At 40.8% G+C, this 22,931-nt stretch overlaps 1 protein-coding gene across 1 annotated transcript in view; it reads right to left on the minus strand.

Moving 5' to 3' along the window:
* LOC120733957 (double C2-like domain-containing protein beta) overlaps window positions 1–20,530 on the minus strand; it is a 210,213-nt gene extending 189,683 nt beyond the window's left edge. Inside the window, exon 1 of the mRNA XM_040032489.1 lies at window positions 19,785–20,530. Within this exon, the coding sequence (XP_039888423.1) occupies window positions 19,785–20,115 (331 nt within the window). The 5' untranslated portion in view covers window positions 20,116–20,530. The remainder of the gene's footprint in view (window positions 1–19,784) is intronic.
* Between the last annotated feature and the right edge of the window lie 2,401 nt (window positions 20,531–22,931).

The following is a 22,931-nucleotide window of genomic DNA, read 5'->3' on the forward strand; positions in this document are numbered from 1 at the left end:
TCCCTCCGTACATCTTCTGTCATGTCGGTGCCACTTTATAGTGCGGTTTTTGCATCGTAAGCTTTACTCTTTTTAAAGAAATCATTTACTACTTGCTGGATGCAAACAGGAAACATTTTCCAGGCTGTCGGTAAAGTTTTACTTCCAGAAAACTCTGCTATTATGAATCTAAAAGGTTAAATTGATGGTAAGGTTTTAAAAGAATTAGCAAATAAAAAAGGCCATTTCAAAAAAAAAAATTTCTTTTAAATGGCCTTTAAGCAAGTTACTAAGATTACAACTTAAGGTTGGATGGGGCATCTCTTTGGACTGTGACAGGAAACCAGCATGCCTGGAGGAAAACAGTTATTCAATAATTATTCTTTATTGGAAAAGTAAATGAGTTAAATGTACACTAAGAGCAAAAGAAGGAGAAATGGTAGAGCTGCCTCCTCAAAGTTGGGAACATTAGTCTTAAAATCCAGATCTGAACTCCCAAAACTCCTTTTAAAGTTCAGAATTTGCCCACTCACAGGAATTTAGTAATGACAATGTGTGTGTTTGTGTGTGATGGTTGCAGATGCCAAGTTAATGTAATTACCCAAAACAATGTGTAGCTGTGCCCAGGTCTCAGTGTAACAGTAATCTAAATGTTATGTACATTGCCGATGCAGTGTAACAGCAGTATCCCCCTTCTGCTTTCCCTCCTGGCGCTGTAGTTAACAGTATAACGGTTACTGAGCTAATAAGACCAACTAGAATAAAACCACAGCAGCAGTTTAAAGACCCTTAAAGTCGCATTCAAAGTCTTTGGAAAAAAAACTGCAATTAACATGCTAAAGCACTTGAAATGGGTAAGATGAAAGGGGTCACTTATTATTATTATTCTGCTGCCAATATTCTGGTGTAAACCTATAACTTTATGTTAGACTTTCGTGGATGCAAAGCTGGATTGAAACACACACACACATTCTTGTTTTGCTATCTTAGTGAGGACATTGAATTGACATATTACTTTCCCAAGCAACTTACCCTAACCATCAAAAATGAATGCCTAATGCCTAACCCTAACCTTTAGTCTAAACCTAACCATAAAATAATTGTAACCCTGACACTAAAACCACATTTTGAGTCGCAGTAATGCCTTCAAACTTGTGAGCACAGGCACTTTTGTCCTAATAAGTAATTGTTGGTCCCCACAAGTATAGGAACATTCCAATTTTTTGATCCCACCAAGACGTCTAAACAGGTACACACACACACACACGTTCTGAATGCAGATAAAAGTGCAGATACAGTAAAATTATGCTGACTTGACAGTATTTGTGCCTGAGGGGTTGTTATCAGGATGCCAAAGATGATTGTTACAACTTTAGCTCCAAAAATATATTTTTTTTTTTTTACAAAAGACCATCCAGCTCTGTGTGATGTGATGTGCAGCAAACACTCACCAACCAGTCAGAGAATACACTTTTGTCCCTAGCGACTGGTGGGCACCAGCTGGTTGCCAGCCGATCTCTGGCCTATGTGAACAACATCGTCTTGGATGACATGACATCAGTATGTCAGTGTGACATGTTTACACCAGTAGTGTCGAAAGTAATTATTAACAGTAAATTTGTTACAAATTTACAAAAGATTCCGTTTCATCTTAAATGGTCATAAATCACATCTACAGTTTTAGAAATATCTAAACAATCAGTGTCAGCGTGGCCCTTTGTTGAATATGCATTACAATGGAATAAAATGACTTACTTTACCGAGCAATCAATCTAGCGTTCTAACAATCCAACAAAGAAGAGCCCTGGTTTGCTGCTGCCAAGTGAGTTTGCTTTGATTCTAAATGTCATACAGCCTGTAGGAGGTTTTACTCAGCCCGTACCAGCAAGCCTTCCAAAGTGAGACAACTATGTTATGAGGTTTGGTTGTACATTTGAATAAGCGGGCTTGCTAGAATACCAGAGGATTTAATGTAGGCCCTTTACCCAATACTTCAATTCCTGAGTCAAAGCAAACATAAAGGTCATTGAGGCGTTTTAGAGAACACAGTGTATAAACAATCCATCTTCAGAGAGACTGAGGAAATCGTTTCGTGTCTCTATCCCGGCCTTTAACGGGATCCCTCTTAAAATGCAGAAAGCAGCCAAAATCAGTTTTTAATACCATCTACACCTTGTTATTTATTTATTTATTTTTTGATAGCTGGTTTTGTTTGCAAGCGTAGCATTCAGCATTTTTGTTTACCAATGCATAAAAGCTGCACATGCCTGCTGCGGCGAGAGGTGAATAAAAGTGAGACTGAAACCTACACAATAACCTGAAACCCCTGTCAAACAGCAGCATGGCACCATCACGCTACTTTTGGACCTTATTTGGTATTGTGTGTAAATGCATCTCTCAAGGGCTCAAGGGCCAGCTTACTGAGGTCTTGCCGACTCATTAGAGCCAGCAGGATCCGATCAAACTGCACTCAGATCTATACAAATGGAGCTTTTTCAGAGAAACCACAATCTCTACAGGCACAGTGAAGAGAGAGATGGGGGTCTAGTGGAAGGGGAGAGTGGGGGCAGTTGACTTTGATGAAAGCTGATAAAATGATGTTTGACAACAGAGCTATACAGCAAAGCAGCTTGAATCTTTGAACAGACTGCAAGACTTCGGTTTTCTATCAGCTTGTTGATAGAAAAAGTCGCCTTTATAATGAAATGCATGTAACCACACTTCACAGCCTCTTTTCATCACAGCTCCTTGCTCTTTGTGTTTGACAGGTTTCCATGCAGTTTCATTTACTCGTATGACCTTTAAAACTACTAGTTAATGACATCAGCAGTAACTGGCTTTTCTCCAAAAAAAGAAAAAGAAAAAGTTACTCTATGCAGCTAATATCAGCGAGGCTGAAGGCAAGTGCTTCTCAATATCTTCAAAGAAACTATTAGAGAATATGATTATTATTGCATATGACAGTTCCCTCAAAGTTGGGTTGATGATTTTATGATATGATATCCATCAAGTGGATTTAGGCTGGTTAAAGCCAATGAGCAGGTATAAAAGATGGATGTGCAGCGCTCAACAAATTTATTAGACCACTAACTAAAAAATGTGTTATTTATTAGGCAAATAAACTGAATTCTTTTTTCTATATATACCCAAATCTGGGCCGACTTTACTGAGAAGTCAGAAATTAATCAAGCACAACATTCGTCCAGTGAAATTAGTTTTTCTGTAAGTAAATAACTAAATTAGCATCTTAATCAAAAAATAATAATGGAGGGTTTTTTTGTAAAACATTAAATTTGACAATTATTGGATAACAACAATAATTATATTTTAGAATGATAAACTTAATTCAAGAGCTTGCTCATGGATTAGATTAACCATTACATTAACAAAGAAAAAAAATACTGTCAGCATCACATTGTGTGGTAGACACTGAAGAAACCCCGAGGTTATGGAATACTTGAATTTGGCATTTTAATCTTCACCATTCCAGTTTTTAAACCCAGACATTACAGATGTGATTCTGTGCATGATGCAAATGAAAAATGACCCAAAGCTGCAAAAGCAACACAAGAGTTTCTCGAGGCAAGGAAATAGTATATTCTTCAACAGCCAAGTCAGTCACCTGATCTGAGCCCAATAGAGCATTCTTTTCAGTTACAGAAGACAGCACTGAGGGCAGAGAGATCCACAAACAAGCAACAGCTGAAGGTGGCTGCAGCAACGCGCAGGCAGAGAATCTCAAGGGAGGAAACTTTGTTCGGTGCTGTGCATAAAAATGGCCATTTCTTAAATTGAAGCGTAAATCTTCACTTTAATCACATCTTGATTGTTTAATTTAAAAAATCCCTATGCTGTGTACATTTATAGTATTTAGACACAACAAATGTACTTACAATCTTCATTAGTCAGACTTATCTCAGTACTCCTTCGCTTATGATTACATAAATATGTGGAGTCCATACACCTGATGAAGGTTTTGTAATTGAACAAATATTTATGGGTATGTTAGAGAGTTTCATTTAATTATGTGACCATAATTTACAAAATGAATAATGTTGTGACTACTTTAGTGACTGAGACCATGAATTAACTGGGGAAATATTTATTAAGGCACAAATCAAGTGAGAAATAATAGTTTTCCCACAGATTATTATACAATCAAACAGAGATTATACCCATTCTTAATAAACAGTTGTTGGTTAATGGCTACGGTAATTCATCTATGAGGCAACCAGAATTCACAGAAACACAGTTACTGAACTTCGTTGTTTTTTTATATGCCCAAACATATATCAGCATATTTTTCCAAACCACAACTGGAAACACTCCCTGCTATGTGTTGTTGCTGCAACCCTGCACTGAAGTCAGGGACAGACGGCTTTCTGATTGGTAGTTCAGGCGAGAAATCAGTGACATAACAAAAGGAACAAAGCAGGAAAACTGCTAAAGCCAGACTCATTTTCACACAGGCTCTGTGGCATGTTTTGCTATGGGAAAAGATTTCCTTATTCACAAAATGCTGTTGCTGTCAGCAGACCATCTGCTGCTAGTTTTCTTCCTCGGGACATTTGTGGGGAACTTGGGACACGAACTGGAAGTAAACATAGTGCAACAGTCAAAGAAGGAAGTAACTCCAGGAATATTAAGCATAAAGCAGCAGAGTAGCTGTCAGTTTACGAAGCACATTTGGTCAGTGAAGAGTCGATTCGGTACTTTTACCCTGCTGAGTGAGGATTCATGTATGATTCACCCAAGCAGCGCACTTTATTTATCACACCTCGTATTCTAACAATCGACCGCTTTTCTCTGTCATCGGAGCACAGTAGATAAAACCAGTCTGATTTGCTTTGAATATCAACTGGTTGATATGGGCTACGTGCCCAAGTTATATCTTGAAGCCCACTGCATCACCAAGTGGTCTTCATCTGCATTGAGAGTCTCTCTGTGAGAAGCGTCTGACTTTGAGAGAGCAGGGTGGGTAAATTAGAAGATGAAAGAACTTCATTTCTCTACTAATTCATGTGCTGCCAGCTTTGAGGTCTATGTGTAACGCTGTACCATGCACTTGACATGAATATTAATTTTTTTGTACGTGTAGATTTTATTGTTTTTATCGACAGAGCTTCCGAGAGCTGGACTACCTTGGTAAGTAAAAGAAATCCCTCGGTTACGTCAATCTAAAACATACGCCATATTACACAATTCTCTAATCCCACTCTATTAAATGAAGAGGTTTACATAAGCGATAATGGGAATTTGCAGAGCAACATTTGTGCAGCAATCAGACTCGCTAAGATGCTTCCAAAGCTGCGGCCAAGTGTCCTTAATTTTGCTTCATTTTGTATACATATACTGGATATATTTTTAGCTCTTAGTTTACCCGCCTACAGGATGGGGCAATATTCCCAATCCCTCTTTGGCGTACATTTGATGAGATATTTTTCTAAAAAGTAGTGTGTGAAGACAAATTTCTTAGCCTAAAAATTATTTCACTTTTAGATAGAAGTCCAGGAGCAACCCACTCTCCCTGAAAAAACTAAATAAATAATAAACAGGCAGAATACAGAGTTTGAAAGCTCTGATCGGCGATCACCATAAAGTACTTTCTGCAGACAGATTTAGTTTGTGGGTGAGTAATATAAACTGCAGATTTAAAACTAAAACAATTAAAAAGACACTTGCAGAGACAACGTGAGTCAGAACACACACAGAAAGATAAGAACCTGCAGGGAGGCAAACCTTTGAAAATCACTGCATCGGTTCTTGGAAATGGTGCGATGATGTAGCTCCCCGATATATTCTTTGGAGCCCTGTGTGGGATTTTTGTTCTGCTGCTCTGCTCAGTAACACTCAGATTTCTACCTGGTGGGATGAGAACAAATGCTAATCGAGTTGAGATGAGCAAAGTGCTGCAGGCGTGTCCCCCTCCTTATGTTCAAGTTTACTTTTGAGAAGTGGTGGCAAGTATATTTACTCAGTTAGCCTACAGTTGCAAAATACACCTCCAGTCTTATAAAATGCAGTAGAAACTAACATTACCCACTGCTTCTTAAACTGTTTGTCACATGAACCGTTTTGGTAAAAACTGACCCACTCATTCACCCTGAAAATTGTAAGACACATATACGCACACCCCCACACACCAAACATCCACAGATGTTGTTTTCCAGGCTAAATTTGTTCATCCACTCACAGCCTTTAAAAAGACATCCTTTTAGTCTAAATTTAGATGAAAGGTTAAACAGTTGCCTTTTCAAGCTACAAAAGACTTTAATTCAACCTAATTTCAGCCATTCACCAATATCCCATTGAGCAATTTTCTCTTGATTAGAGGCCTGAAATATATCTAACTGGCAAACAGCCGAAGGCTAAAATCCAGTTAAATTTTCACTTGTTGAGTCTGCACCTAGCTGTTTAGAAAATGGAAATGCATCTTTGATATGGAGGAAAACCACTTGCTGCCAGGATTACATTCACAGGCAACATATTTTCCATCCATGGGTCATCAGAAAGAGAATCTTTACTGCACAGATGCCGGAGGTCAGGGTTTATGTTTCTCTGAAAACCCTTACCGCTTGCTCTGACAAGCTTTTTTTCTTCAGCCGCATTCTTGTTAAACTATGACTCATTCTGTATTGACAGATTTACCCGCTCACTTGGATGGAGAACAATAGTTTTAGGCAGAACCATCCATTCTTTATCACAGCCACCACAACCAGGTATGAAGGAAAGAGAGCTTTGTGCAACAGCACCTGGCTTCATCTGAGGAAGGGATTCCCTGTGGTCGTCTTTAACAGCAAAAAGCATTGAAGTTTAGCTTCAAATGATGCCTCAAAACTGTCATGAATGCTGTACAGGATATTTTAGGGTTTGGTGGTCTTCCCAAGGCAGCACTGAGGATGTGAGCCTGATGAGCACCTTCATCAGGCTTCATCATAAATAAAACTGGAGCAAGACTGTCAATATTTATTAAAGCAAAGAACAGGGTTAATAACCAAGAAACTGAAGTATCTCAGAGGCCTGTAGAAGTAGTTTAAAAGAGTCCCTCACACTGCAGCACCAACAAATCTGAGGACTCATTTGCTAGCTTGTAATGCAAATGAGGCAGCTAAGGCACTAATGATGAGCACAGCCTCGTCTGACTGCCTATACTTTCCACCGCCATCTTTTGGATTCTCATGAAAATGAAGAAAAGAACAAGATAGTCGAATTTAGATAAAGAAATGTGTGAAAATTAGTTCAAATTAATTGCGTGATACTAATGAATACAATTTTTAATGGAGCAACACAATGCTGACAGACACACAAAACACAAAGAAATAAATAACAATACAACTAGAAGGTTTCATGGTGCAGATTGAAACTGGATGCACATCCTAACGCATTAGAAAGTAGTACACCAGCTCACAATACTGGTGTTGAAACATCACATACAGAAATGCAACACTGCTGCAGACACTTCGGAGTTACAGAATGAGCAGTAAGCAGCAGTGCGGGGCTGCTTGTTATGGACCTCTATCCATATTCAAGCTGATAAAGTTCACACCAGAATACAAATCAAGCAAACAGAACAACTGAAAGTAACAGAGTTCCATAGTCAAATATTTAATCCCTGTGAGCTGAGATGAATACACTTAACAGGAACAGAAAGCAGTAGTATACTCTCGAGAGGATGAACCTATCGATTATGAACTTCACAACACTGTTTTGCAACCTGTAGGGCTGAAGTGGATGTGCAAAAAAATTGTGAGTGGCTACTCGAGGCTAGTCTCACAAAGCAAGTCAGACTCCCATGTGAAAATGACCAACAACAACAGAAATAAACATATTTTCTACAAAGTTATATAATTTGGTCGACCTCAGTGGATTTCAGCCAAAGTGGTTACCGGCACTAGCTGTCTGCCAAATGCTACCTCAGCGAATTTGAGTCTCTGTCGTCTTTGTTCCATTTAGAAGATTTTAATGCAGTTATGTGTTGTGCATTTAGCAACAGACCATCTGAGAAGTTGATTTTTTTTCTTTGAGTGAATTCTAAGATTATTAAATGCAGACTCGTTCAGACGAAAGGGAGAGTCCGCGGTGAAAATGTAAACTAAATTCTCTTTATTCAATAAACAGACACTGAGACAGAGCGAGAGGGGAAGACGGCACTGTTTACGCACAAAAGGGTAATCAGGGAAGTGGACACGGGAGGGTAACAAAACATAGGTAATTGTAATCAGCGACATTAACATGGTGGTGGTGTTGGTCTGTGAGGGGACAGGGGGTGGGGGTCACTTGAATGAACTTGGGAAAATAGACAGGAAAGAATGAGGGAAAAAATTAACTCTAATACTAACGGTGACTAAGAATCCAAAGCTTAGGATACATGAAAATCTAGGAAGAAACAAACTATGACCCAAACAGAGAACAAGGGATCAAAAAAGAAGTATTTGTGTCTGTCATCCAAACAATCTATCTTTCAAACTAAGGTAGCTCTGCCTGATGACTAAGATGATTACCCTCGTCCATGTATGATCACACAAGCTTCAAAGTAATGATCCATAAATCAGTGCCTACCTTTTACATACAGCCTGTGTTTCTCAGCTGACTGAAATCCAAAATACCTACAAAAAGCTAGAAATATTTATGGTCACATGCAAACATTGTGAATATAGTCCTCTAAAGTTTTCGTATCATGAGGTAATGTTCTTTCAAATTCAGTAAATCATTAGAACTGATGCCCAAACTCCTCAGATTCATTCAAAACATAAATTATCTCGTGAAAGGCAAATCACGGGACTTCAAAATCAGAAGTCGATATCAGCAATATTTTCTAAGAACCGGCATTTTCCCAAATAAATAAACCTTTCTTGTTTGATGACTCTGTGACATTAGCAAATCACTTTACGTTTTCTTCCTATTCAAAATCAAAATGTATTGCATGTATTAGAAAATGTAAATTCCTTGTAACTATAATACAGTATGATCAGAGATTACATACATAATCTTTAAGATTACAGTTTTCTGGAAACCACTTGGCAAGACTGACATCGCCCACTCCAAGGAAATCAAATCCACTTTAGCTGACAATGAAGCAATCACACAATACAGATACAAAAGGAAATCCTCCTGCCTCGCTGGTATTAGTCCAGGTGAGCTCAGCAAGCGTACTCTGTCCAGCACTCCTCTCTAAGGCCTGACATTGTGGTCTGTCTAAGCAGAGCTGTATTGTACAACTCATTGAGTTCTCCCCTACGGGACAAGAGAGCACAAGAGTGAAATACTGAAAGATGCCGCTTCCAGGAGTCAAAAGCAGCAGGGCAGAGACCTTTTATTGATCCTTCTGAGGTGGGATGCAGAAACCTGGTTGAAAAACACGAGTTCAGCATCTTCTCAGAGAGTAACTAGAAGAAGTCAGAGGACAGAAGTGAAGCCTCTTTAGCCAAGTAAGAGGGTTGAAAGTGTTTGGCTCTGCAAGCTTCAGTCCACTGAGGAAACAAAAACACGTTGTGGGGTTTTGTGTGTGTAGTAGAGAAATAATACAGCAGTAGATGTTACAGTAGAGGTCAAGTGTTGGAACAACTGGAAAAAGAACCCTAAGATCAGATGACCACGTAACTACAAGTATTTAGGGCATTGAAAACCATGTCTTCCAGGGACATGTGCAGTTCCTTATCACTGTTATGGAATCTGGAGTCGTCCCAGTAAACACACTGAAAGTGTGAGGATTTTTCATTTGATTTGATTTTTGAGCTATTTAAAACTAAAGCATATGGTAGGAATAAGCGGAGGTTAGGTAGGACTTCCTAGACATCTGGTAGGGTCATTAGCACTTATGTAATGTACACTATGTGTCATTTCAAACTCCCTAACAGATAGGGACATGTTTGGTATTTATCAGTCTGTTTTTACTGCACTGAGAGTGTCTTCATATGCGTAGTGATAAATCACAGTTACACAGACATGAAAAGTATAATTTCAGCATCAGTCAAGCGGCAGCAACTACATTTAAAAGCCATCGATTTGTGTCTGTACTGCAGTTCTTGTAGTAGCCCCTACAGGTGAAAGTAAACTATATTGTCAAAAATACATATAATGTCCAAATATTTATGCAGATACAACATTAAAAGAACATTAAAACTGTACTTTGCACTGACTACACTTGGCCACTAGAGGAAGAAGAACTTTAAAGCAGCTAAACACTGTGATGACCTATGGCACTAGTTTTCTCTATTTTGGTTTTGTGTTGTGGTTTTTGCTATGCTTTGATATGCATGGGAAGTAATTTGCTGTTTGAGCTACACCTAGGCCCAGTGAGTCTGGTTATAAAGCTCTCTTCTTTCTTTAGCTAGCTGTTCTCTTCTGATCACTGTCCTGATTTGGAAACCAGCTTACTGAATTGGATCAACTTAGCTTAGCTTAGCTTAGCTTAGCATGTGTTCCAAAGTTTTGCTTTCTGCACACACTGCCACAGATCCATGCACGCTGAGAAACACATTATCATTATCTATTATGTTGCATAGAGTTTATTATACTTTACTACTCGTTGAATCTCCCTCTGTTTTGTTGCAGTTTATGAGCCGGGTTGTGACAAATCACGTGCAATTACTGTATCTCAGTTTAGATACCTCAGTTCATCTCACTCTCATGCAGTACCCTGTGTAAACTGTAACATGTAAATCTACAGCTTGTCAACACTCTGACTACACTTCTGATGTTGATGATGTGCCATGCTTGTCGCTGCCCAATGCAATGCAAAGTGGAATGCTTGTTGTTTTTCACCTGCTAGCTGCTAACTTTTTCCACCCTTTGCTAGCTCTTGGCGGTCTCACCACAGCTTATTCAACAGGAACAGACATGGCCGTAGCTACAGGAAGTGAAACCAGCTGGAGTTCAATAATATAGCCAATAAAATCAGCTTAAATATCAGCAGCTAATTGTATTCAGTCTTATTTTTAACATAGGGAATGTAATTCCAAAGCCAAGCTACTCTTCAGCACTTACAATGGAAACTCTTTTTTTTAATCTAAATATGGGCAAGATGGAATAAGGCAGGCATGTAAATATAATCAACAAGTGCACTGTGTAACTTCACCCTTAATTTCGCGTGGCAGTCAGAAGTAACAAGTTGAAAGCTTTGAACTTTCATCTCCAGTTATCCCTTATGTTGCCTCATTAAACTGCACACACCAAAGGATCCTAAAGAGATGGAAGGCTATCGGTGAACTGAGCTTACCGAGTGCCCACTCAATAAAGTTGTGGTTAAGTTAGTTATGTTTTGATTCATCACATTGTGTGGGCAGGGAAATGATCAGACACCAGGATTTAATTTCGGCAAATGGAGTGGGTCTTTGGCTTCTCAGTGGAGGAGGATGAAGTACTACTCTTAGCCCCTCTCTGTGGGGTTTAAACACAGGTGGATTCAGCTTTTTAAAAACGCTGAAGCTTTTAAAAAGCCTGTGCATCACCAGCAATGAGCACACACATCCTCAATACGTGCATGTGAAGTGCGACAAACTAAAGCCAAACAGCATTTCTCCCTATTGATGACAGCCCCAGAAGCCAAATGTATCTGTGTAATAGCGGCATTATCATTACATAATGTGCTTACTGGGATGAAGGGAGGGCAGAGCAGAATTTATATCTGATGAAGCGGGGCTGCTGCTAACTTAAAACACTCAGTGGCTCCTGTTGAGAGACAGCACCAGTAATAATAACCCATAATGTGACCAGGCTGACAATCTGGCCTGCTTTGTTAGTGCTGGGTTAGTCACAGGAAAACATGGAACACTACAGTGAGTCATTACTACTGCATGACAGCTTGCAGATAGACGCTTAATAGGATTCTGGTGTGCAGGGCATGGCAGTGCTGAACTCACTCTTTACATTGAACTGAGCATTATGAGGCTCGGGGGATGTTTTCAAGTGGATTGCGGCAGCCCTGTGTTTATCAAAGGTTTGGAAATGGCTTTTGGTCTAAGAGAGGCAACAGATGGCTCAAGGCCCCCCCTGCACTCGTCCTTAAAGTACCACGCAGAGTTTTTAGGTGATTATCTCACTGGCTAAATACCAGAAGCATTTAAACATTGTTGTTGAACTGCCCGCCAAATAGCAGCAACTTTGGAAAATTGTTACTCGGTGTGTTTAAAAACGGTTGTTTATTGAATTTGGTAGAATCCTCGTTAGCTTACGTGTCACTCTACAATATGCCGCATTGCCAGTAAATCTCCTTAACTTATTCTCTGACTGAGCTTGCAAACTTTTGCACTTATACTACTCATAAAAGACAACAAATATTTGAGTAATCCTCATCATCTGAATGCAAATTGGAATGGTGCATAGGGAAATAACTTCATCTCAACTCTCCTACCTGATAACTGTGCTGCCATTTATTTTTCTGGCTTTAGCAGAGTTGTGTGTGCTCTCACTGGGCCCCTGAGAAGGTTCTGTAGGCTTTAAAAAGAAAATTACCTCAGTTTTAGCCTCGTTATTTAGTCCCCCAGTTTGTTTTAGAATCGGTCTTAAAATTGTTTTAATTAACTACAAGGCACGACGTGGCAGAGCCCCAGAGTACTGCTGAACTTTAAAAAGAAAAGTCATGTTAAATCCTGCATGAAAGGCGCTGCTGAGTTAATAGTATAATTTTAATTTGTTTAACACTGATAAGTTTTGATACAGACTTTGATGTAAACGTTTGACCACACGCAGATGTTATATTACACTGAAACCAGACTGCATGTAAAAGATGGACACGGCAAGTTTAAAAAGTCTAAAGCTTGTATTAAAGCTTGTAAGGGGGCAACTCTAATTACAAAATACAAAATAAATTCAAACAAAAAAATGAGACTATATAAAAGTCTATGAGTTAAAAAGCTGTCTTTCTTATTTAATTGGTGATCATAGTACACTTTTTCTGGATGATTTTATGGTCTTAGCTTCTTTTTTTTGGCAACACGATGCTAATTTTGCAAATTAGGGTTCCTTTAATACAGTCAAAGACAGGAAATAGGTGTGCAAACATTCACAGTCATCTTCACACCGACTTTTATGAGTCAAGATAACAACGAAATGGCAATAAGACAGAGTCAGACTGTGGTCTACTAGGGTCAAGCTGGCAATAACGTGATAAATCAACAAGAATTGCAGATCTGTTGCTAAACATACACACAAAGGTTTACATTCAAAGTCAAGACCAGGACCTAATAGGAAAGAGTTGTTGAAGGATGGTGATTTACTCGCACAGTAACCTTGGTAACCTTGCTTTTATAGAATACAGCCAGTTGGCAACCGGTTGAGTCGAGTCCCAGATTGCAAAGAGATGCTTCACAGATAAGTTGCACTCATCAGCAAAGAATGACTGCTTTTATAAATAAAAATCCACAGTTATTTACACACCTTTGCCAATCTGTCTGAGGGTGACTGCAGTCAGCAAGAGTCAGACCACGATTATTTAGAGACAGGTTGAGGTGGTTGAGTTACAATTAAGAGATCAAATTCAACAAAGCAGAGAAGTGCCCTGTGCAAGTCAGTGGACCACCACAGTCCTCAAGCTCGATCCTCGGCACCTTTGATATCAGTAGCTCCAACACCTGAACTGCTGCAATCTCAGGAAACACAGTTTGTGCTAATTCTGTCACATACATAAATAAAAAAGAAATTAATTCCACATTCACTGCAACAAAACATAAACTACACTTAGAGATTTGCTTCTTCTGGTGCGTTACTGTCCTGTTTTAGACTCTTCTCTTCTGCTCCAACAGCGTCTCTTCACCGTCTGACAACTACAAGCAAATGCTGTAGCTCAAAACTTGTGCTGAGGAGACAACAGCAGACAGCACTGCACTGCCAGAACAAGACATCTCGGGGGAGACCTGTGTGTGCAGACACTGTGGACCCGACCCCGCCCAGCGCCCCCGGCCACCCCGTGTTAGTTTCGTCAACACATAGCAAGGCTTGGAAGCTTATCTCTCAGAAACACAAGCTCTCCAATGTGGGTCACTTCTTTGGGCTCTGACAGGGACATGGCTCTCACTACGAACAATCATTAATTAATGTGGCAAGGATCCGGATGTTCAAATGCTTTTGATTACCCCCTCCCCCCCTTTTGCAGGGGACCCTTGGTGGGTGATGCACTTTTCCGTTTCAATTAAAATCAAGGTTGAGTCACAGCGAATCAGAAAATGTTGCCGTTATGCAGATTAGCCAGCAGGTTCTTAGCAAGGATTGAGAGGTCCCTGTGTGGTTTGGTTCATAAGGGAGAACACTGCCACGCTGCTCCACCCACCCCCAAGAGGAACCATGCAGATACTGGATCAAGTCCCGCAGGACAATGAAGAGCCAATTTGGGGCAGCGCTGGCTCTTTTAAATTACAAACAGCAAAGAGAAAGAGAGGCTTGAATTTTGTGCAGCAGCAGAGCAAAAGTTCCAACTTCTAGACGAACAAACTCAAAGTAAAGCAGCGTTTTCATTTGGATCACAGCGGTGCTCGCTTCACTGCCAGGAGGGAGAAATTACTTTACCTCAGTGCGCGCTTCATATGTATGAGTCCAAGCGTTATCAGATCAGCCTCGCAACAGGTGCGATAAAATGTCAGCCACCACCCAAGATGGAATAAGGCAGGAAACACACATAAGCAAAGCAGACAACACAGGAGAAAGTAGATTTTAATTAGTTTTATTCCTATAAGCTAGTAGAAGCTGTTAGGTCTGCAAAAATAATATGTTCTCTGCTTTTATAGATAGCTTTTATTATATAGCCTGGGTACAGCTGTCCTTCAGTAAGTCTTTCAACACAAACAAATGAGGGTAGCAGGGTAGCTTAAAGCAAAAATCCATCCACAGCGATGCACATCAATCCATGATGTTTGTACGGTGTTCAAGGGCTTATTTGTCATTGCACGTTGATTAACATTTTCGAGATTCACATTCGCTTTTATGAATGTCCTTTCATTTTCTTTGCACACAAGGCCTTGACTGGACTAGAAAATTAATATCCAGCAAAATGCTTTCCTATAGCATAATGCCACAAGTTCGTGAAGAGCATTTACAGTAGCTTTTGCTGCCAGACACGGGGAAAAAAAGTCAGTTTTTCATCTTAATCCAAAACACACGCAGCTGCAGTAAACTATAATTTGTCTTGTGGCTGTGACTGACAACACCGAAACGGCGATTCTGAGATTGACACCAAAACCTGCTGAGTTATTTCCAATATGAATCATCACTGGAGCTGCTGCAGGCATCCCAGTATGGGGTCATCGTTTTCCATGTTTGAAAATGTCACCTCGGAATTAACTTTCATACGCAACAGCAGATCAGAGCCAGACAGCACATGCATTCTTCACCTGTACTGTTGCAGTGTTTTGGTGTGTCTTTTTCTATACACTATACAGAACCCATGACGCATTTTCTAAAAGCAGATTGTGAGCCGCTGCAGCAGTATTATGCTTCTTTATCTCCTTTGAAACTCCCATGGCAGCAGCAGAAGAAGCAGCTTGGGATTATTTAAGACATTGCATCAGACCCAAACAGCTACTTGTTATTCATTTCTTAATTATATATTTTAGTGCCTACGTTCATTAGAGAGTAGTTGAGGCTGGTGACAAGCATACAGATGACTCATACTTTGGATAACGCATTCAACATACTTTATACTTTTCATACTCCTTCCTTGTTTGGCCTTTCTCTTTTTTCTTTTTCTTTTTTCAAAGTGGAGCTGACATTGTAATTATCGTGCATCACTGATGACTCTTCAGGTGATTGCAAAATCATTAAGACTATACACCGGCAGATGTTTGGGTCTAATTGCCCTATTAGGAGGGAGGGTGGAGGGAAGCTGGGGTTTGATGTTTGAATAAACCTGCAGTGTGACCAATCCTCAGCTGACATGATTAGAACCGTGCACCCAGTCCTCTTTGATAAACTTGCAGTAACACGCATGCCGCAACACGCCACCTGTTGCACAGAGCAAACACACCGCAGCTTTTTCATGCATCTCGGACAGATTGGATAGCAACTGCTCTGGAGGAAAAAATTAATGCAAATGTCAACGAGAAGCATCAGAGATTAAAACTAACACACATTCAGTCCAGATGTTGTAAGGGTTGCATCTGTTTTTCAGAGTCGCATAGATAATCTGTGAGACTCCGGTAAGTCTTAGACGTATCGCATTTTATTCATCGACTTCCAAAATGAATTCATTCTGAATGGTCTTACTTCAAAGGCATTACAGATGGAGAGTTCAGTAGTCTTATGAGCTGATGCTAGGTCATAATAACAGCTGGAAAACACATCGGAGAAGCCAGGCTTCCGTTGACACATCACAACTACATTTTCTTGCAATTTGGACTCTTATTTCATTTTACCCCCGTATATTGTGCTTTTTGTTGGTTTTTCACTGGCACAGGTTTTCCACTGACTGTATATCAAAGATGGATGTAACCCGATAAACTTCCCTCACTGGATTCAAAGTCTTGTTCTGAAGCCTTGAGCAGAACATCTTTGGATATGAGGATTAGAGCGGGTCCGAGCGGGTGGATCTTTAGTTTAGGTGGTAAAGGTAATCATGACCAGTTTGTACACATACTTCCATATTTTGCAGATTCACTATTTTAAGTATATGCATCCTATCAAGTATCAGTTACATGGAGTGATCTACAAATACTCTTAACAGTTCAAAAGTTAAGTGTGCAACACTGTACACCGCCTATGATTGCTTTCATGAAGGGATCGCTGCACAATCTGCAGGCAGTAAAAGCAGCAGTTATTATCAGTATTAATGAATCAGTACAATGACTTTTTTAAGGACTGCAGGTGAAGCCACATATTACATACTTGATTTATAAAGTTGTGTTTTGAAGTCTTGAAAGAAGCATTTTTGAGATCCCCATCTTGGTGTTTTGACATTGAGTGGGGTGAGCGATGAGTGGACTTTAGTGAGAAACCAATGGACGCTGTATGTTAATATCATAGCAAAGCACTAAAGCATACGCTTCTTTATCTTCTGTTTAACCCATTATGCACTCTTAGTTCATACAATGAGCATTTTCTTGCTTTAAACAAGACGAGAAACTAGTGGCAGAGACCAAAAAGTCACCACAGGGTCATTTTCTCATAGATTTATTTTAAAAATCTGATTTCTTCTGACCACCAGAAGACTCATTCGCTGCTGGAAAAATGCAAGTTTAAAGCAATTCGGCACTGGCTTCACTTTTCTGACCTTATATAACTTTATATAGACTTTATATATTTCTGATCTTACATAAAGACTCAATGATCTTCAAGTCATTTCATGCTGCATTGTTAATGGTTGCTTAACAGGTCATAGCTGTAACAACACTGTGCGAAAGCCCTCCTAAATTTAACACTGTTAGAATATTGTTCCAGGCTATCTTACATCACAAGACCGTTGGAACGGCTAACTTTGAAGCTCTCTCGCGGTGTAACGCGGGACCGCAGTGTTAGAGCCACGAGCAAAGACATTGTCACAGTTGGTCATCTTTCTCTGGGACTGCCCAGGATCACACAGCGTTTGCTTAAGGAGTGAAAAGCTCGGTGACATATCTGCTCGCCCTGCATTCTGCTGATTCTCTAATCTCTTTCCACACTAACTTTATCAAGTCTTTCAAGTTTCTGGATGATGAGCCGTAAAGTCGGATATAATGGTGAACACTTTCAAACAGTCACACAAGGAATTCTTTGTGTTGCATTTTTACACTAGAAGCAATTAAAAGCACCTTATAGAGACGTTGAAACGCTGCCTACTCTTACACACCTCCGCAGTCCAGTCCCTGTGCAAATGCAAAGCAGGTACAATCCTCATACTGCCTCTTTCACAAAATGACTGAAATTGGCCGATACAGCCCCACCTTGTGGATTCCACAGTCAGAAAAGTGTCTTCAGATGCTTTCAGTCAACCTAGTAAGTCCTCTAAGGTTTGCCTATTGAGCTATTCGCTCCTTCAAATCCCTACAACGTCAGTTTCCTGGTAAAGTATTCACTTAAAATAGCAGTAAGTGCTAAATTAGCTACACTATAACAATCAGAAGGCAGTTTCCCGTGGTTGCGGTCATATAATCATGCTGCACTTCTGCTTCTGCTGCTAACTTATTGGATTGAGCAAGCACAAAATTGAGGTAGAATTTGTAGCAATGTGCAAAGACAAAGTATTTTATTATGTGTATAAGGAGCCACAATCAGTTTTCAATATCTAAAAACAAAAGCAGTTTGAAAAGCTTCATAAACAGCAGTTTTCATAAGCATGTAATGATAAGAGTCACTTTGCAGTTTATAGTATGAATTCCCACACAAAACATCTTAAAACTCTACGTGGTGATGGCTGAAGAAAGGAAAACATGGCAGGAGTCATTTCTTTTTCTAATGAAGCCGTCCTTCATAGATTTGAAGAATGTCTTCCTCCATCTATTTTTGCACACTGAGTGAAATTCTGGTTGCCTGGCAGAGTTCATTGACCAACATCTGCCTACCCTGCTCTCTACCAACCCCCTCTCTTACACCACTCTCCTACTCCTGTCCAGTTCTGGATTAGAGCTGGCCTAAGCCCCCCCTTGCATGCTGCTCTGCATGGATTAACTCTCACAGAAGCTACACTGCTGTCACACATTAACCTGCAATCAGAAGTCTCTTGTGCAAAGGACACAAACCTCCGTGTGTTGTTAGAGTCTGACAAAAACCAACCGGGAAGCATTTGTTCTGTTTTTGTGCGCTGCGAGAGCAACATGTAATTCAGAGTGATGCGAGGCAGGCCAAGTTCACTACCAATAACAGAAAAAAGGAAAAAAGCTACCATTGCTGTCTCACTGATTAATCAGGCGGATCCAGAGGTTCCTTTAAAAAAAGAAGAAGGTAGCAACAGCTTTTATTTTGGCAGTACATTTACTCGAGTTGTGAAGACTGTCACGTTATCTTCTCATCAAGATCTATGCTGTGAGTGAAAATGGTTTTTGCAGGATGCTGGAATCTTGCTCTGTCTCTGTCACTTGCAATAGCAGTGCTGCATATTAATTCCTATTATTATTCGGCCACTCAAAGCTGTTAGATTAAAAGAAATGACATTCGGCAAAAAGCTTTCTCAAAAGGAGCCTCCCCTCTGTGATGGAGAGAGATATGCAAACACACACACACATACATGCACGCACAGACACGCACATATCTTCATGCTTTAGAAACTAACACAAAACAAGCCAACGAATGGACAATACAGTCACATGAAAGGAACTTTGTGGCCGTCTTGCCACTAGTCAGTATAAAATGTGGATGGGCTTTACAGATGCAGCCCACTGAGCTCAAAACTGCGACTAATTTGAGGCTTCATCAAGGAGCCGAGAAAACGCAGTCTGGTGAGACTGATCGACAGTATAGATCAGGCACCCTGTAGACGCTGGGAAGAGGACAATGCACACACAACGACTGCAATCATTCACTTCAATAACATCACACATCCTTTCAGTTGGAGGAGAGCTGAAGAGGTGGAGAAGGAGGGGGAGCGGTATTCTTTGCAGCAGCAACAGTTGGCTGTCTGTCGACTGAGAGGCAAAGAGTTAGCATGCGCACATACGCCAGGCGACTGGAGATAGAAAGAGATGGACGGGGGAGCTGAGAGAAGAGAAAGGTGACAGATAAAGCCACAAAGCCACAAGGCTGGAGGGATGCCTGGCAACCGGTGGCAAAAATGGAGATGCAGTAATAAGAGAAAGGCAGAGAGAAAGAGCTGAAAGGGATACACACACACACACACACACGTAGAAATGTTAGGAAACACCGTGGTAAACAGTGGCATGGAGACAAGTGGGGAAATCATCACTCACTGGAGTCATCTGAGTCGTATCCCTCCACATCAGGCTCCTCGTCCTTTTTGGTGGCCTGTAAGGAGGCGGAGGCTCCGGCAAGAGCCCGGTCTGGGTTATCCTCATTGGGGCGGTCACTCTCAGCAGCAGCAGTCGTGGAGGCAGAAGCTGAGGAGGTGGAGAGGGCAGAGCGGAGGGGCCCAACGTGGGGCAGAGTAGGGGGAAGGCCCCGTGGGTACCGGGGAAAGTAGTCAGAGATCTGCTTGATGGGCTGGATGGGGCCAGGGCACACGTCAATGGCCATGTGCTCCTGGATGCTGATGGTGGGTTTCTCGCCTTTGCGTTGTGTCATGCATGCGGTCCAGCCAGGAGCCAACTCCAAAAACCAAAAAACTGAGAAAATAATAAAAGAAAAAGAATATAAACAGACCCACCTCCCTGGTCCTACTCCGCTTACTTCTCTAGAAGAGGCAGGTGTTGTCTTGGGTGGGTGCTGATGAGTGGACAGGTCCAGGTGATCTGTGGATGGCACCACTCTGGTCTACATGGAGTTCAGTAGGCGGCTGTTTTGTCTTCCAGTGCTGTCCTCAGACCCAGACCATGCTGTCTGACAGCCTCACACACACTACTACCTACCCTCCCGCTCTCTCCTCTTCCTATACCCCCACACTCTGCCCACGTCTGCGCTGCCTATCAGAGAGAGAGAGCATAAGAGTGGTGTGTGTGTGAAAGAGAGAGAGGGACTGTGAGGGAGAGGGAAGGGATTAGAGAGGAAGGAGGGAGGGATCAGCTGATGTCACTGCCTAGCAACCAAGCAGTAAACAGGAACCGTCGGCCGAGGTGCTTAATTATGATATTAACCCCATCCATCTGTCAGTGGGAGGGACGATCCACAGCCATGCCAGACGCATGTGAATTTGTGTCTCCTTGAGCGCGTGGGCGTGCGTGCGTGTGTGTCTGTGCGCGTCACGTGCTGTGATAACCTGGACAATGAGGCATGAATTGACGCTTTGTGAATCCCTTCCAGGATGTTTTAGTGCTGAAAATCAGTCTCACTCGATTAATTCTCAACTGCAAACACCCAAATGAGAAAACTGATTTCACCTGTTTTCTAAAATTTCAGCGTACCACCAGACACTGATTTGGTTTTTCAGAGTGAGAAAACAATAAGAGTAGAGGGGCCGACCAAGGCGAGTTCTCCCCTCGGGCCCCAAAATATCTAAATGTGCTCCTGCTACTGCCATTGCATTCAGATTTTAATTCGTTGTTTAATTTGTTTCCATTACACTAATCAACACATATATCTTAATACCCTGCAATATTATACAAATATTGCAAGGCTGGTAAGATGGTAATGTTGTTACCTTACAATATAAAGCCCCTCAGGTGACTATCGTCATGAACTGGTGCTATATGAACAGCCAAAGCAGTGAATTGGATTTGTTTTCACCAGCTTATTACAAACTTTAGATTATTGGCTGGGCTATAATAATAATAATAATAATAACAATGAACAACTAGCTATAAGCTATATAAGGTACCTCATTTTTCGTTAACCATTTTTACACATAAACAGTACTAAAAACTATGAAGGACTGTTTTTTAAGTAACAAAGCACTACAAATATCAGAGGTTAAAGTGGACAGATGGAGCTACGTGAACTGAGTGCACCACATAACCACTGTGCCTCAGCTGCAGCAGCTGCAACAGTTATCCTGGTGGAAACCTGATCGTGTGTCATATTGGTTTATTTTAACTGCTACACATCATTCAGCTGCCCTCAATTATGTCCTTCCTGTTAATTTCCATTACATGTGGAGTGCCCCAGGGTTCGATTTAAGGCCTGATCTTATTTTCATAAGCATGTTGTTGGGGCGGATGCGGCTCAGGTGATAGACTGAAACATTGTTGACTACAGTGTTCGACGGTTTGATCTCCAGATCCTTTAAGTGTTGACGCTGAATCCCAAGTTTCTCCAGATGCCACACAAACACCTTGTGTGGCAGCTGAGCCGGTAATTGTTTGTGTCTCTATGAGAAACATTAGAATTCGCTTTAGTTAAAAGCAGCTATACAAGTGCAGACTATTTCCCATTTATTGTTTCATTTGTGCAGGCCCACCTGTTTAAATGTGCATATACACCCATCCCCGAGTACAAATTATACACCCTGATGTTTTCGCATGTTATTTAATTCCTTACCACCTGTTACACAATTATAGGTGGCGGTGGAAATATGTACACTCTCAGATCGCTTATATCATTACTGTGTATGGATCTGGCTGACACCGTGACCCGGTGATGTTGATGCCAGACTAGGTGAGACCCTTCCTGTCATGGCACATCAGTGTTTACAGAGAGCCACACATAGAGAAAGCATTAGCTACAGGATTTATGTGTAAGTAAGTCCAAGCAGTTGTGATGTTAAAAAAAAAATCCTTTACGTGTATGTGAATCTCTATATCCAGGAGTGCAGTTCACAACATGTCAAAGCTGACTTTCACCCTCAGACACCCCAAGCATGAGCTCAATGCTTTGTCACATTACATAACAGAAAATCATTCTGGCTGCAGATTTACTCCAGCCTCTGCAGCTCAGCCTTCACCCATTCACAAACAAAACAAACATTCCTGCAGTGAACAGATGATGTAGCACCCTCTTGTGTCAGTCGTGAGTAACTAAATGTAGCTTTGGGGTTCAGAGGCCGGTCCTTTGCATTCGTTAACTGTATTAATTTCACATGATTATTTGACACAGGTGCTGCACATCAATTATTTGTTCAGTTCTACAGGAAAATGCCTCTTTTATGTGTCATAAACGATGCTCGACAACAATGCCTTCAAAGAGATTTCATTCCTCACCTCATTTTGCGCCGTCTGAACAGGTGTCCTCGATTATGTCCTTCCTCTAATAAAAAAGCAGAGTATCCCCGCAGGATATGTGCCAAAGATCTCCTCACTATCAGAACCAAAGCAGTTCAGATAAACAATGATTATCAGCAAAAGAGGATTATCTTAGTTTAATTCAGCAAACAAGAATGTAAGATTTAAATAAAAGTCTAGGATTTGGTCATAATTTGGTCATTTCCCACAACAGATTTGCTATTTTCACTATTTTATCATCGTTACAAACAGATTGCATGTAATTGCCAACTTTAACATATTCGACTG

The sequence above is a fragment of the Simochromis diagramma genome, unplaced genomic scaffold (genome assembly GCF_900408965.1).
Source record: "Simochromis diagramma unplaced genomic scaffold, fSimDia1.1 OVJJ01000216.1, whole genome shotgun sequence".
NCBI classification, from domain to species: domain Eukaryota; kingdom Metazoa; phylum Chordata; class Actinopteri; order Cichliformes; family Cichlidae; genus Simochromis; species Simochromis diagramma.